The 17,945-nt window shown below is 38.8% G+C and overlaps 1 protein-coding gene across 5 annotated transcripts in view; it reads right to left on the bottom strand.

Annotated features, from left to right (window-relative positions):
* Window positions 1-17,945, bottom strand: part of DCAF5 (DDB1 and CUL4 associated factor 5) — a 68,312-nt gene that overhangs the window by 25,143 nt on the left and 25,224 nt on the right. For all 5 annotated transcript variants that reach the window (XM_029964228.1, XM_018082799.2, XM_018082797.2 and 2 more), the window contains one exon: window positions 7,569-7,782. In XM_029964228.1, coding sequence (XP_029820088.1) covers window positions 7,569-7,782 — 214 coding nt within the window. The remainder of the gene's footprint in view (window positions 1-7,568; window positions 7,783-17,945) is intronic.

Genomic DNA, 17,945 nt, shown 5'->3' with positions numbered 1-17,945 from the left:
CAGCAAAGTCTCAGTGATATCATGACAATCTGCTTCCCATGGAACTATTCCAAGAGGGATAAGCGAGCTGTAAATAAAAAAAAAGCAAAAATCAAGAAAGGTCTCCTTACATATACATGTTTAGTTACATGTGTTTGTACATATATATATCTCTCACAACCATGAACACAGGTCTTGCTATACAATACATACTTTACATGAAAAGTGTTTGACAAAACACAACCAAATTTTTTTTTTATAGCTGCTTCTGGACCTTTTGTGGTGCCAAGACTGCTCTACGCATCTTCCTTATAAATGAGACTTCCCTTGTTGTTTTTTCCATTTAAAAAAATGGCTGATAAATTAACCGTTTGATCATAATTTAGTGTTAAGTCTGCATTTCCTGCAGGTAGAAAACCCACAGATTTGTTTTCAATTCATCTTTCTATTGCTAGAGTACCCACTAACCAGAGGGGAAACAAGGTAAGGACATAACTGTGGAGGAGGAAAAGACTATTTCCTCTTTAAAAAGCATCAAGAAACAAAGAAGCAAGAAAAGATCAAGACCATACAGCTTGTTTGAGATGGGCAGTATCAGAGGAACTCAAGAAAAAACCAGAATCTCCCACAGAACAAAGCACTCCTTTTCTTAAACAATTAAGAAATAAACAAGAATTAGTCAGGTATTTCCATCTCTTTGCCATTCCTGATCTTTCTGTCAGGCTGGTACCTTTATGCTGATCAATTCACGTTTTTAGTAAAGAGTTCTCACTGAGAATAGCTTGAAAATCTGCTCTAACGACCATTGCTGACCTCCTCCATAGGTATGTTCCCACATACAAGCCTTGTGCCAGCATAGGAGTCCCTGACAGAGCAGGGGTCTGATTCAGTAGCTGCAACAGTAAAACCCCACACAGATTGCCACGAGTCATTCAATATAGTATTCTCACTATGTATTTCAGCCAGATTCTATAGGGGTCAGATGAGTGCGAGTACAGACCAAGGAAAGTACGGGGCCTCTCCTCTCAATAGTATACTGCCTTCTTTGTACCCTCAGACTGCAACTGCAGTCAGAGTGGCTGCCTCTTCTCCTTGTAGCAGCTCTCACTGTTACCAACTAAGAAGTTCTCTCTGAGACAGTTAACCAGGGTGTTCGGCTAGGAGGACAAAGTAAAGAGTAGTCACCCATTCAGGCTACTAACCTCTAATTCCTATCTTTCAAATCAAAAAACTAAAATAGGAAGAGAAATAACTGAGAAAGGTCTCTTTGAAATGTGTTTTCGAATACTCATGGCTAAGAAAATAATTCACCAACAAGAAAGGATATCTACACAAGCTTTTATCTTCTGCTTTTAATAACTTCTGGGATGCAAATGATGTCTTTTTTTTCAATATTTAATAAATTTAAAGAGGGTTCACAAAACTGTGATATTAAGAAATATATTTGCTTTGAAAACATATGTCCTTTTTTCATACTATCCAGGACAGCAGTTTGCAACCTCCACTGTTTGAAATGGTTTTTCAGGAAAGCCGGAACTGGCACAAAGAAGAGCTTAAAAGTTTTCCATCTCAGTCTGAAAATCAAACAGGTATATCCAAAGGCTTTTTCACAAGAGACGTTTTGCTCCTCAGTAAGAAGCATGCCTGTAAAAGCTGTGACACAGCAGACTGGAGAAGTACAAATTGCTTCTAGTACATAAAATTCAAAGCCAAAAATTTGTATTCCCACTCCCTAAATCCCTAATCTTATAAGCAGCCAACTCTGTGTGGGGCAGTTTTAAAAGCTTACAGAACCATCATTGGGAACAATCCATCAACATTTTTACAGCTGCCTTTTTGCCATGCAGAAAGGCCACAACGGTAATTTTATTAATGAAAAAAAGCAACCTAGAAATCCTTACTCAGGATTCCTATGGCAGGGAAAATATTCCTATTACATTCCAAAGAGAGTAACCCGTTTATCTGAGCATATGAAGGAGACTCTTCTGTACATGGCTGAAACTGCATGTACCCCAATTGCTCTCTTCTGTCTTCTGCAGACATCTGCTACTTTACTTTTTCAAATATACATTAAATCATATATTAGTCAAAATCCTCCAGAATTCATAGTTGCTTTTTCAGTGTCTACTAAAGGTCTACTTTTAACAGCTCAACAAGAAGAGCACCCATTGTGTGTCACTTTTAGAAGTGCATTCCTGCTCACTCACCTTCCCTCCCTCTCCCCAGTTGTGTAAGAGGTGCTACTAAACTGCAGATCTCCTGTGACTAGGAGGAACATGTAGTCTGCAAAAGTCAAAGTCTCCTGAATCAGAGTTCCATTCCACCAGAATTTAGCTTCAGTATGGGTCCTTTTGGACTTGTGCATTACTGTCTACATGTCTAAAAACCTCTGTCGAGGTCTACAAGGCTGCAGAAGAGAACGGAGACAGGAAATAGGGCTGGGAGGATGCACCAGGAATGGGAGAAGAGGTAATCAGAATAATAAGGGTTAAAAAAAATTCATAGCACCTTCTGTCAAGACCTTGATTCTGGAGAGACATTTTCAGTATGACTACCCCATGTCAATTACCAAAAATAATGGGGAAGAAATTACTAAATAATTTCACAGCCAAATAAATCTCATGTATGCATTGTATATGTATGTAATGTTATGTATATAGCTGAGATTTAAACTGCTGTTTAGATGAAGCAAAAAGCAAAATACAATCTCAATAGTAATTCTTGGAAGAAACCAAATTTAAGACAGAGTAAGACACTGATTTTCTTTCTATCCAAGCACAGCAACATATTTGCACACCAAGTGCTTTTCATATTTTAAGAAATGCTGACTGCAATAAGCTACTATTCATTAAGAAGTCTTCTGTGCACAGGAAGCCCACAATACATTCTCTAAAAGAATAATTCCCTTTCTTCTTTTTAGTTCTTAAATCTACAGATTGATAAGCACTACCTCCCGAGATAAAAGACCTTTAATTTAGATGACACAAAGTATACCACTAAAGAAAAGTTCTATTTCTTTACAAAGGCAATATACCACGATACAAGACCACTGGCACCTATACAGCTAACCTTGTTCTTGGAAGAGTTACATTCATGTAATAATTCTGTCCTGTGAAAAACTGCCTTGTCCCTAACCAGGGCTATTTAGAACACAGATTTCAACATAATGAAGGCTGTAACTTTATAGGGAGTTGGAGGAGTCTTGCAGTACCATGAGCAGTGCATTCCTGAAACTCTCCTATACCAGTGTAATGTCAACAGAAAAGGCTGAGTGGTGATGTAATGTCTGAGGGCATGCCAGAGTCAAGCCACTTTTTGTTGGATTCACAGGGTACAAGTTATTTCTCCCCACCCCCTCTCTTTTAAAGCAGGCAATAGGCAGTTGATTTTACAACCACAAGTGTTATAGAGCCTCATATTATCTACACGGGGAAAAAAAGGAATGAGCAGACAGCATTCATCATTGTGACACAGGCAACAATTCTTGAGCAAGAAAAGCTTTTGGTCTATTTTAGTTTGGAGGGTGATTGTGTTTTGTGGGTTTTTTTCTGGGCCTGTTTTTGCTGCTGCCCATCACTACGGTCTCTGAGCCTCCTCCACTTAAAAATGCATTTGGGTACCTGAAGCCCTTCAATACTTTCTGTATCCTCAGATACAAGAAGATATTTTCTATACCAGTCTAGCAACTAAAAATCCTTAGCATTTAATCAACATTTCCCAAATTCTAATGCTGACAAGAAGAATAGAAACTCGCCCAGTACCCTAGCATGACTCAAGATTCTCACATATTTAATATTTGTATTTAATCAAACCCTTGTGCACATTAGGGTAAAGTCGTGCACATTAGGGTTAAGTCAGTGGGACTAAGATGCATAAATAAACTGCTTTTAAAATTCTGGACCTGGATGCTCATACCAGAAGGAGGGATAAATTACAGTCTCACACAAATCTCTGCGGCCAACAAAGACAGTGGGAAGCTGAGTCATGCTTGATCCATCTAGCCTACATTACCCTTCCTCCCTTCCACAGCTGTGTGACTCAAGTGAGCTCCTGGACAATGCAAATGCCATACAATTTTGAACCTGTTTATCTACCACCATCAGAGCTCACCTTCAAAGAATAAAAAAAATCGGTTTCATGTAATGAGGTCATTACACTAGTGACATAGACAAAAGAGAGAGTTTGAGGGAAGCAAATGAAGGCAGTTATAAGTGGGTGCAAATAAAACACCAGTTCAACAGTGCCTCGCAAGCTTTGTTTCTCTTTGGGAGAAAAAAGAAAAGTATGGCTGCAGCATTCTTAGGAAAAGTGCTCATATATACTGTTCATTGATTTTCAAATGAGGTTCACAAGGACTAGGACAATAATGCTTTTGGAGGAAAATGATAGTTTGCAAGGCCACAAAAAGAAACAAAGCTGTTCATTCTTTAAGACCCCTGTCATTCAGTTTGTGTCCCAAAATACCTCAAAACCATAAAAGCACTTCAGAAGGCCTTCTTCTAAACTTAAAAAACCAAGAAGATTATTGGCGTTACCAAGTGAATCTTTCTGTGTTTTGTACCATAAAGCATTACTGGTATATAATTTTTTGCTAAGAGATTTCAATCCACTTGCATCAGAGATGCTCCAATAAAAGGAGATGGTATACAGCTTACTGCACACCTTCCCTCTAGAGTAACAAGTTGGGAGTTCTGGATCCAAGTCCTGTTGAGCACCTGTCACAATCTGCGAGCACTAAAAAAATGATACTGAAAAGATTAGTATAGAGTCTAACTGCCATCAACAGACAAAACAATCAAACTGTTCCTCAACTAGTAGTCTGTGCTTTATTTATGCAAAGAAATTGTATTAATTTAACACACGTATCTTTTCAAAGTAAGAGAACGCATCTGATCATTATGGGAACTTAAGTATTCGGTTTCTTAAGATAAAAGGGTGATCTCCAAGACAACTCTTATGTTGTGAGCTTGCAGTTCAAAATCTGCTCATTTCTGCCATACCAGAATCCAACAGCTCCATGTGCAACATGGTGTTATTTACAAAGGCTCACCCAAAACTAAGAGTTACAGGTTTTTAAACCATGATGGTCATGATTTATGAGAAAACTTCCTTTGAGTAAACCATTTTCTATGCACAAACTTCAGAGAAATATTAACAAAGGTTGTAGTTCTATGAGGAATTGAGTCTCACAAAGCTTAAAGGCCATCTCTCCACCTCTCACCCACCATCTGATCCCTTCCTTATATCACATTCAAATGCTCTGAGCCCTCTGAGTGTCAATACAAGTCATTAACCCAGAAAAAGAAGTAAGTGCTGCTGCAAAGTTAGGAAGTTGTATCAGTAAAAGGTCTTACATCACCTCTACTGGATGAAAGGCCTCTCCCTCTGAACAGTTGGGTTTTTTTTCCAATGCAACTGTATTCTAAGCACTGCTGAGTTAAGGACATCCCTCCCTCATTAGAGTTAAAGTATAGAATAGAAATGCAAAATTATCAGATGAACTACCTGTGCAGACAACACATAATAGTGAATACATAATTTTGAACACAGGAGAGTCACATTTTTAAATTACTAGGTTCTGTGTAAAGGGTTAAAACCTAATTAGTTAAGACAACTTAAAAGAGAAAAAAAATTAACTCAGCAGTTTAATAAAGATGAAAAATCGAAGACAGGGAACATCAGAGGTTCGATATGAAAAAATTGCTGAAGAAGCCTTCCTACCACAAGTGCCACTCACAATTTGAAAACAACCTTCTTATCCTTAGATCATTTAAAATAAGCCTTCACCCACACTAAGTTTTGATCCCACAAGGAAATACAAGCAAGGAATTCTATGAAGCTTACTTTGCATGGATCTCAAATAAAAGACATTTTTATTAAGGCATAGGACATCAATAGCAAAAGAGAGAGTAGACTAGAACCAGATTAAATTGGATACAGATTTATTTCTTCCTTTGATGAATTCTGATTTGCAGGGGTGAAGACTCATATATATTGTGCAAAAGCATACTAGTTGTATAGAAGAGCAAAACTCAAAAAATATTGCAATTTTTTTATTCATCTTTTCTATCTTATAGTCGGTTCCAAATCTAATCTTCTTTTCTTGATACACCTGGAATTGGAACTGGGTTCTCTGTAAAAGGCAGTCCTTAAGGACTATCCAAAGTGCTGACAATCTTAGTCACTGAATTTGAACATTACTGGACAGTTCTAGACACATAGAGTTAAAGCATATGTGGCATTTTCTGACTTCATTATCTTTTTTCCTTCCTTAGAAGCCTGTGTCTAAATGTCAAATTCCACATCTCTCTAACATTCCCTATTAAACTTCATCTCCCCTATTAGCTTCACATAGCTTTATAAGACAATATAAATGTCTTTTGCTCTCATTTCCAACTCATTAGCAGCATTATGTGCTGCTACTTATCTGAACAGAAAGTCAGTCAAGCCATCAGAATACCAAGTTTTTTAAAAATGCAGGCTCCTGAAGTATTGCATCAACCTGGTGCAGAACAGATATGTTCTTCCTGTTAAAATAATACCACACCCATAAGAAAATGGCTCATAAAGCAGAGTAACACATACTAGGGCTTTTATCTACATCTTTAGTAGCAGATGAGAAGCTAAACTATACATCAGAGTGTACACAGGTCTACACTGAGTTCCAGAGGAGAAGAATAATGAACCACAAATTGTCAGTGGTTTCCTTCTTAAACAATACAAGTGTTTTCCCATTCTTTATAGCACTTTTATTTATAGCATTCCCATTAATTTTTTCTAAAGATGGTTTCGTTATCACATTTTCACACTCCTGTCGAAAACTATACAAAACTCAGAAACATTGCTCAAGTTCAGAGACGTAAATGTATTTCCTACTTGCAATCTGAAAGAAGCTCAACTCTGCCTCCTGCAGCAGCAGCAATAGAATGAATGATCAAATTCTGACTGCAGGAATTTTGCTGATGACAGCAAAGAAATTGTTGGATCATATGAATTGCTGTTAGCCACTTTATATGTGACCTATTTATCTGCAATTAGTAGTAGGGACAAAGTCCTGCTTCAGTAAAGCAACAGACTATTCCTTCCTAAGCACCTGCCATCATCACTTACAGAACACTGAGCTACGAAGACCTATCCTACCTGATCCAGTAGTACAGTATTAAAAGAGAAACATTGTAATTTGAAATAAGAATCAATAACTCTATATATCCACAATATTTACATTCTGTGGCATTGCTACAGCACTCAGTAGCAATATTGAAATGCAAGGTAAATGCTTCCTTATTATATGTAGATGAGTAGAAAACATCATATTAATTGAACCCAAAAAGCCTCTGCAAATATTTTCCTTCTGAATATTATCTTCCAAGTAAGTATTAGATTGCATCAAACAAGAGGTAAAATTTATTATGTACTTTGTTATTTGTTTTCCTTCTTTCACAGCTCACATGGCAAAACAGTTCTGAAGAACCCTATATGTGTCTTGTCTCTTATTTTATCCCATGAATCAGAAAAAAGCCACCCTTTGAGGTGTTCTCAAATACTCATGGGAACTCTGGAGATTCGGGACAACATCACTTGCTTATTACCTGATCACGATCACCTGCAAAACAGCAGCTCTTCATAGTGCATGAGTTGAAGTAGCCTTGGTTGTCAAACTGGAAGACAGGCAGCCGGCAGTGGATGTCGTAGAGGACTGGGGGAAGGCGCCGACGCAGAGCCAGCAGCTGGGTCCCATTACTGTTGAACCGGACACTCATGGCACTCTGAAGGGAGAGGTTTCCACCATAGCGAAGAAGTGAACTGGGGAAAAACAGATGAAATAAGTGAGATGGGCCATACATATAAACTGAACTGCTTCAAGACAGAACTTTCTTTAAACTTACTGAGTCATTTCAAACACACAAGTCCAGTAAACTATAATCTTATTTAGTTTCTGTTTCAAAGTATCAATTCCTGAAAAAACTTAATCCAAAACTTGAATGACAAACTATCAAAATGTATGACTCTAGAGTCTTCAGAACAATAAAATTAAGGACTATGAGTAGTTTTGTTAATAACTAACACATTTCCTGAATAGGAGCAAAGTCTGACGGAGCACTTAGCCTTAAAAAGGCTGTCCTTGTACTTCTGGGATGTCTGCCTTTGAAACTGACCCTACCAGCACCCAACCCTCTTTGTTAGCTGGTGCTTGAATCCAGACAGTTCAAACTTTTTTTTAACTCTGCTCTGGCACCAGATGGCAATTTCTCCTATTGTAGATGGTATGACCATTATCTCACTTCTGGTTTTATTTACATCTCTACAGGGCATGTGAGGATGTTTGAACTCTACAATCAGTTCCAGATGTCTTAAATAAGGTCATCTTATGAAGGAATTATTGCAAGAAATGCTAAATTAAGTCACTTAGCTAATCTCAAAGTGGCTTCATCTAAAAATACTGCCGAGTAGGCAAGACAATTATGCTGACAGTGTTACCTAAAACTCTCACATGCCTGAATTAGCTAGTTTCCTTGTCCCCTGTAAGGCTATATATTCAGAGCTGGAGTATTTGTATCTGTTCTTATTGACATACAGAAGACAAAAACAAAGGGCCACAGGTTTCCAGGCTCTCTCTTTAAAAAGTAACAGAAATGAAATTTGTTCCATCCAGGAGCCTAAAGATAATCACAGCATACCTGAAATGCAGCTTGTATTGTACAGAGTTCCTGGTTTTTTTCAAAGACTTTGTTCAATCCCTGTACTTGAAATGATTGTGTGTATAGAAAGGAAGACAGAGATGGAAGACATTTTGTCCCTTTTTGTTTAGTGATCACTGAAACCTCCCTAAGAAATACCAGAGCTCAACATTTTGTTAATAGGTTTTGAGCAATACCCATCAAATCTTGTTGGGAGCTGTGACTTTTATGCGCCTTCTGGACCAGAAAAAGCATGCCAGCACAGAATTTGCAAATTCTAGAGGGAAGTTTATTCATAGATTTTAATGCATAATACTTTCTGATGCAGCCCTCTGCCCAAACAACTACGAAAAATGAGTCACTCCACACTGATGGAAAGCCACATTCCATGCAGGTTGAAACATGCTTTATTACATGAGATACTGTAAAGTTAAAAAACCATTGTTCCTAAGCCAGAGCTAAACAAAACCAAAACAAAATAGAAGACTCCACATAATGAATGCACTAGAAATACACTGCTCTCACATACCTGCACTCTGTGAATAGAACAGTCAAATCCAGGGTGCCAAAAAGGCACCAGAAGTCACATTTTCAAAGTCAGCTGAATAGTAAGACCTTCAAGCTGGCACCAAAACTTCTGAGCACCTGTATCAACATGAACAGTCCTGGTCTCTCATGTTCTCCTCCTCCCAGGCAAAGTTGCTGAGCTTCTCTTAATAGCATTAAAGGTTTTTAATAGAAACATGAAATAATGTGATAGTAGAAACTGTAACCTTAGAGATAAGGATTTAGGATCCCCCTCATCAGCCTTAGCTTCTGTTATTCAAGACCAATAAAGTATTAATCCAGCTCAAAATACTCAGTCGGATGTTAAAAAGCAAAGTAAAACAAGAAAACCAAAACACACATGACTGTTTTGCCTCCCTCTCTCCTAATATGTTTGAGTAAGCCATTTTTTTTTCCTATGGAAGTTTCCACTTCCTTAAAAATCCTGACAAATAAACTAAAACAACACAACACCCCAAAAACCCCAAACCAACCAAAACCTCAACTAAAAAACCAGGCAGAAGAAATAACCCCAGATTATCTTGGTTGAGAAAAATCATTTTTTCTATAAAAATATGTGAGTTCTCCAACATGGGTAAGAAGGTCATAACATACATGCACCACTCAGACCTAATGTTAAGGTGCAGCCCCTGCTGCACCAAGCTCCTCTACTCATTACCAGTTTTCCTCCTTAATCCAAACAATAACCCAGAATTCTCTCCTGCCTACAAATGAGTGAGCCTACCAGATGCCCTATACTTTCAAGTCTTCAGCCAAAGTTTCCATAGTTACTCTTATTACGCTCTGCCTGAAATAATTTGAGATTATATTTTATAGTAGCAGTACTGTAATATTAAACTAGCTTCCATGCTGCTTACTGATGTTTCACAAAGCTCCTGTGGCAGTCAAAGTTAGCAAAGCAAACACCTCTTGGAGTTGAATTCTGTCTTGTATTGCAGTAACTTTAGCGTAACAAAGCTCTAAAAGAGTATTTTACTTCAGAAAGCAAAGGAAGTAAGAGAGACTACAACTTCAGAAAAAATGATCATATACACAAATAAAAAGTCTAGAATTAAGGAGCTGCAGTGTTAATGCTCCTCAAAAGATCCATAGTTTTGACTACCTCGTACCCTTCCTCTTCCACATGATTGAGCCACACATGCAATGGAAATACAGCTCCTGCTGTAGTTCCTTGCACATTTGGCTCAGACAAAAAAAGAAGAAAACCAAAAACTTCAAACCCCACACTAATACAAAAGGTAGTGGGCTAGTTTGGCTGATGCAAACACTACAATAGTAATTTGTCTTACATTTGCAATGTAAGAGTGCAATGCTGATGACTTTCCCCACTTGCCTCAATTCTCATGTCTCCAAAAGTCAGACTCTATAGCTCCAAGTGCAGCATTTTGCAGTACTATTCACAAGACAATGGTTTTCTGTTTTCCCCACCCTGCTGTGTCTTGATTGCTTCCTCTCTGCCTCGTTGAAAGGGTTTGTTAAATTAACTGCACAGTGTTTTCCTTTAACAAGCTCTGAAAATAGGGAGCAGGTAGTCAGGTGGAGATGAGATGAACAAACGGACACCAGTCCCTGCCAAACATCCATTTCCTGATCCAAACAGAGGAAAACTATTTGCTCTCTCTCCTCCTAGGACAGAACATGTGAGAGATATGTTCAGGAATATGAGGTGGGATGTGTACAGAGGGAGTGCAGCTCATGGCTCCATCCTGGTGGAAAAGCTGTGCACCTACTTCTCAAATAGAGGACACATAAAGGATTTGAGAAATCTCTCTTGCTCTGCCTCCTACTGCAGGCAGTGCACATGGTAGCAGTATTGAGAACTGAGGAACCCCAAGACTTCGGTAGCTTCCATCACAAAATTTAGTTGATTATAGAACAACCATGCTGGCTTTAGGAAAAAATACTAATTGCCTGAGACATCTTCTAGAGTATTCCATCTACATAAAAATTGCAGGAAAAGGGCAGTGAGCCATATCCAAGAAAGAAGCTGGCAGAAGTTATTTTTTACCATATTAAATCACTATTAACACTTATTAGTATTAAGGAGGAGGTCTGAATCAAGAAGCCATAGAGATCTTCAAACTAATCAGAATCAGAGCTTTTGCATTTTATTTTTTTTATGTGTGGGGAGGGAAAAGGAAGGGGAGCGCTGTGCTTAAGCATGTTCAGTGCTCAAATTACTATCACCACTTTCCCAGTTGCCCTGGTGCTGCTCTATACCTTTGGTCAGTGATGCTTTTGGATATTTTCACATAATAGGGCAGTGTAGATGTGTTTGGATATGTTGCTCATGTTAAAGTCGCCACTTCTGTCTGCCCCTTATTGCATGCTCCAACAAAGAAATTTCAGAGGCAACACCTTCTTGCAGTTATTAAAAAGTTTACTGATGTATCACACTCAGTCCTCTTCTCTTGAAGACACAGACCATGACAGCTAGTGAGAAATCTGAAGGCAATCCTAAAGGGACATCTCTGAACAAGATGGACGCCCTTTCTGCCAGAGGCATTATCTTTATGAATCCAGAGCCAGACTACTCGAATTTACTCTGCTTCCAAATTTGGCTCACTCAGACAGCTATGGAATGCTGATGTTGCCTGCCAACTCTGGAAGCAATACAGAGACGCATGCACATCTGAGTTTTTAAAAAAGTCATATTGTATGATTAAGAGAAATATTTAGTCCACAGATGGAACATTACAATCCAAACACACATGTTGGAGCTGGAGTGAGACCGAGGAGGGAGACAATGGACGGTTATATGCAATATGGTCATTTCCATAGCTGGTTATGCTGCACACAGGCAGCACACAAGTGTTAACTAAATACCAGCTCAGCCAAACAATGGAAGGCTTTCAATCCAAGAGTAGACCACTAATGTAAATAAATCAGTTTCTACTGGCAGCCAGTGGGATAAGGGAATAAGTAGTCTAACTGCACTCAGAATTTGCAGGAAATGTCTATACCTGAAACAAGAATTTGTCTCTCTTCCTCTCTCCTCTTTTCCAAACAAAGAAGCTGTTACATCCTTTTTTTGAAAAGTCGACTGCCTGACTGGGAACATAAGCTTAACCCAGGCTATTCAAAAGTGAGTTTGGCAGAAGACAGTGCCCTTTAAAACTGAGAGAAGATTCGTGTCTTGGTAGAAATAAAACAAATAGATGGATTAAATAGAACAATTGAATAGTTCCTACTGATACACTACAAATCTGACAATGAACTTCAGTACAGATACCATCCTTGGGAAATGGGCACCATTTAAGAGGGAAAAGGAAGGAAGAAAATAAGGAAGAAAGTGTTGGTATCATAAACAGCAGTGAGTGAAACTAACTTAATGAAAGAATGACCTTAAAAGGAAAAAATGAACTGAATGCTCATAACTGATACACACCACTGCATACTGTGTTTGTCAGCAATTTTGTAACCACAAAATCGAGGAACTTTTAACTGTGCAGAAAGAGCTGGAATGAAACTTGACAAACAGAATTTTGGCTTGGAAAACTGCAAAAAAGTTAGGGGTTTTATTTGAAAGTTATTGTGTGTTTAAAAAGACACACAATTCATATTTAGTCTGAAGCAAACACTTAGAAAGGGTCAAATTAACCAATAACAGAGAAGTAAGTGCAATATCAATAATCATGCTGACGTTTTTAAAGTAGATTATGAGTCTCACGATAATCTCAAGATAGTTTCTTTGAAAAGCAGATAAATTGTGTCAAAGTGTATGGAGTTTCTCTATAAGTATTCATAAGTGTTAACAAATCTGAAGGAAGTCCATCAGTGTCTTAAGGTTAAAAGGTACACAAGCGATACTCAAGAGTTTATAATTTTTCACTAACAAGCTCATTTTTCTAAATTCTGCCATCACTACTTCTGATTATCTCACTACCTTTACAAGAACTGTTTCCAAGAACTATATCACCCAGAATCCTTAACAGGAAGTAAGAGGTATTTGTTTGGACATTAAAGAATAACCAAATAAAATAAATGCTGTGTATTACTAGCAAAACTAAACATCTTTGCTTTCTTTCAAAAAGAAAATGCAACTAAAATAAACTGCATCCACCAAAATTGGAAAAGTACAGAATTCAAGGTGAAGATTCTGCATGTTCAAGAATGGGACATTCCTTCTGCTGTTTACTGTTAGAGTCAGGAATATGTAAACAAATAAAAAAAAATAATCTCCCCATCATTAATAAACTTTCATGCGTGGCAAGCTCTAAGCTGAGCAAGCTCTAAGCTGAGCAGAAGCTTCACTTTTCCCTCCAAACCAGGAGGGCAATATTTTAATTTTTTTTAATAAGTAAGGTTCTTATCTGATAACTGTCTTCAGAAACTGGAGCCTTAAAAATCTCGGACATCACTATTTATGTACCCAGAGCAGTCAGAACATGTAATAGTAAAGGTTTGCATGGTTTGGCCCTTATGACCTAACTGAATCATTGAATGTAGCTTCACCAGTGATCTCAGGCAGTTCTCCAGGAAGCATTATGTTTTCCTTTATTCTGCCTTTATACACAGGAAAATAATTCAAGAATTTCAGTATTTTGAGGAAGCTGACAAGAGCAGAGGTGTAAAGTATACAAAGCTGTCCCTCTCATCTTTATTACTTTTATCCTTTCAGGATTTAAGGCTTACTTCTGCCATCACAGAGATTGAACAGTAGCAAATGATGACTACAATAAATAAATGAACAAACAAAAAAACCCTGTTTGTCTGAATGTTTCACATCCTCCTGCAGCTCTAGCTCTAGCCAAAACTAGCACCTGTTTTAATCTTATCACAAACCTGTTCCCAAACACTCTCACTGTCCTAGGCTTGTCCTCACTACAGATCTGCAAGTCAGTGTCCTATTTTCATTCTCTGCTTGAATCATCTAGGTGTTACTGTAATGTAAGTAATAAGTGACATGTAGTAGGTACGAAAATAGTTTTTCAGGAAAAACAAAAGGAAACCAAACCAAAACAAATTTAGCCAGACAAAAAAAAGAAAGTAGAGAATACAATCTAAAAGTCAACTGTCCAACAGCTGCATGCAAGCTAGTTAAAACACCTGATCATTTCCATCCTTTTCTCATCCCTAAATTCTACGGTGAGAGTCCATTATTTAGCCTGTTCAGAAATAGTACCTTGAAGGATGGAGTACAGACTGTGACAGAGAAAACTGCTCAGCTAAATCCAGCAAAACACAAAAGAGTAGGTTCCATCAGATAACTAGACAGAGAAGATGCAAATACAGCCAGAGATGGCATGGGAAGATGACTTTTAGGCCAAATAAAGGAACAGGAGCTGTTCCCAAAAGGAAGCATTCACCAAAAGTCATTATAACACAAAGAACAGGGATACCAGAGAACGTTACCTCAGAAAAATAATCCAATTGTAAAAGTTGGCAATTACTCCTGCAGAGTGAAATCGATTTTCACACCTTACTGTCTATGTAAAAGCAGTCACATGTCAATACTGCAGTCCTACAATGCATTTTTTCCTACACATTTATGAGCTGCAATTGTTGTCTTGCATCAGGAAAGCTGAGTAAACATCAGCCATAGACTTGTTCTCTTATCCAATAATTTATATATACTTACTCCCTTTCTTTTCTCTAGTGAAGCTGTATGAATTTTTAATTCTTAAAAGCTACACAAGCTGAAATTAAAGATAAGAGCAGCAACATGAAAGTTGCTTTCTTTTGACAGAAAAAGTGGTAAGATGCTCCTGCAGTAGAAGAGTCCAGTCTTGAATTAGTAAAGCTTTTGTCTCTAGCAGGTAAAAGATGAATGTAAATTGCCACGTAAAGCTAACTGAATACAACTGCACACATAACTTTGGATATATCAAGTTGGTTCCACCACAATTTCCCTTGGACTGATGTTTCAAAGACTAATTCCCTTGTCTTACAATAGGGTTGAACAAACATTTCAAATGTTCCCCTAGTTAATGCACTAAGTGGATCTCCCCCTCGATTTCAGTCACCAATGGTTTTTTTGATTTTTTTTTTTTTAGCAAGAAAAGGCTTCTCTTTTCATTCCCTCCACATTGAAATGAGCTGTAGAGGCGATTATGGCAAGACTTAGATGATTACAAACCTATTTCCTTAAGAAAGCGGGCTATAAAACCCCATTAAATCTGAGATTCTTTTGAACAACAGATTATACTTTTTAAATTTGCATTGGAAGGACAATACTTTGCACTTTAAATTTATGCTTTAGAAAGACCTGGGTGTGAAAGTATTTCAAAGCTAACAAAAAGATTAAGCATCATGAGGCTTTTGAAGTAGGCAGTATTCCCATTTCTCTGTACAGGAAAAACCCAGGGCAAGAAAGGTCAACCAACAGACCTACCCAGCACTGTGAAACAAAATCAGGTTTCTTGACTTCATGTTTACTGCATAAAGTTACACATAGTGTTGAAAATTTTAAACCTGAAGAGCACTGCTGCTTCTAGGAGCAAGCTGGATCCAACAGAGTAAAGGGACAGTATCCAGCTTAAAGTGCCTGACCAGAACCAAAACATTGCTAACGTGGGGATGCTGATAGGTGTGAAAAAGTTTAATATTCAAATCAGAAAATCTCTGTGCATCTGATGGAGGGCTAACTATCAGCAATGGATAGTGTGATTTTAACTGGTGAAGTTTTGAGAAAACTAGTCAATCAAGAGGGAAAGCTGAACCAAAGAGTTACCATAGCCCTATCTGAGAACAGTAAAGAATTAAAAGCTGAACTACTAACAACACTCACTCTCTTTTATTATAAATTTTGAACCTCAGTTCTCCAAAACTTGGTTGTGTGTCTGATCAACAGATCCAGGGATGCTAGAGAAAAGCCAAAAATCTTTCTAAATATACTCCACTGTCGTGGTTTGAGCCCCCCAAAAATCCAATTTCTGAGTCCAAGCCCCCCTCCCACAACTCACCCCAGTGTGAGAGGGGTTTTTCAGACACAACACAACATGGGGGGAAGGGAATTATATTACAATTATTACACAAATAAATATTATAATACCTTATATACATAATCCTAACTATCTCTCTTATGATAAAGCAGTATTTACATTGGATCAAATCTCTTTTCTCTCTAAGAAAAGTCCAGAAGGGAAGAAGGAAAGATCCTTTCCACTTTCAGGGTAGCAGTGTCTCTCCTCTCCAATGCAGCAGTCGTAGCTGGAGTTGTAGCTGGATCTCTCTCTGCATTACACACAAAGGGGTCTCCTCTCATCCCTCTCAGCCCTTTGACTCCCAGCGAAGGTCTCTCTCCTGTGGACTGTGAAGCAGGGACAAGGCTCACCTCACCACGTCATATCACAAAGTGCAGGGGTCTTTGTGACAGTCCCTTCCTCAGGAGATTTACCCCCTGAGTCAGAACGTTTAGGGCAGCTTTCAGTTCAGTCCTTGCTCTAAGTGTTCTATCAGAGCTCCTTTGCTCTGTCTCAAAACTGCCTGTGTGGCAGCAGCAGCAGGGGGGACAAGGCCACTTCCCGCATTCCGTCTGGCTGTCCCAGTCTAGCTTCCAGGATGTCTTGAGCTTCTCAGCTCCTCTCTCCAGTGCTTGTTGCATTTTAGGACTTCCATCAAGTAGGAGTCCACCCCCTCCTCCTAGGAGGGGTCTCAAAGGGGTTTTCGGGGAATTTGATTCAGTTCTTACCCCAAAACTGTCTTTGTTGAGCTTAGTCCTCTCTCTCTCTCCGTTAGACATCTCTGTGTCTCTCTGCTTAGCTGCATGCCGTCCTTGCTGCTTGTTTCTTATCTTCTTGGCTTTCTGCCCCAGTTCTCTGCTCAGTGCTGTCTCTGCTGCTGCTCCTGCTGCCCACTCACAGTGGAGAAAGACTCCCTCAGCTCTTTAGTCACAGAACTTGGTCCAGTTTAACACTGTTTCCGAGTTCCTGCAGCTCCAGCCAGGGCTGGGGGGGGGGGGGGGGGGCCTTGGCCCCCAATGGGGCTTCTGGCCCCTCTCTCTCTCCTCATGGTCTCAGAACATGGCCACTACTACTCCAACTACCTCATCATCCTTCTTTTCCGGTCTGGTGTGATATGTTTAAATTTTGCAGGGGCACTGATTGGGTCAACATCAAGTGACACCATCCCCTCGGGGGTTACCATTTTTTTAACTCCAGGGGGAAAAACACTTTTTTTCCCTACCACATCCACTATGGGAAGGATACCAGCCTAAACATGGAGAAAGCTAAGATAAACCCTCTATCCCAAGAGGACTGATGAGGCCACGCATAAAGTGGGACTGCAAATGATATATGAAGTGTATACATCTAAAACAGAAGCTAAGTGAGAGGGCCCGTACCATCCCAGTAAATTCCACAATAAGGACAAGACATAAAGGTGGGAAAAAGAGACTACACCACCTGTTTTCGCACATTTAAATACCAGGCAGTTTTTAGCAGACTTGCACAGTTAAGTATTTCCAGACTATCTATTAGGTGGTGCTCACACCAGCAAGAGAAAAGATTTCTTGCTTCAGAGTAAAAATACTTAGCAATAAATTCACTAATTTACTTACTTTGCAACCTTAGGTCCCACTTCTGTCTTTAAAGAAAAAAAAAAGAAGAAAAAAGCATCAACTGACTGAAGGTGACAACCACAGAAAAAAAGGCTCAGTATGCAGGAAAGTCAGCAGCATGACTAAAGTCTTCCTTAATGACTGTCACTATCTCTCTTTGCCCAAAGTCAGAAAGGCTCATTTGCAAGTACTCTCTGTTTATCTTCAGTGAGAAAACAGAA

This window comes from Manacus vitellinus, unplaced genomic scaffold (assembly GCF_001715985.3).
Source record: "Manacus vitellinus isolate BGI_N305 unplaced genomic scaffold, ASM171598v3 scaffold_6_pilon, whole genome shotgun sequence".
NCBI classification, from domain to species: Eukaryota; Metazoa; Chordata; class Aves; order Passeriformes; family Pipridae; genus Manacus; species Manacus vitellinus.
The sequence above is the reverse complement of the archived record's forward strand: the minus strand, read 5'-3'. Positions and strand labels throughout refer to the sequence as shown.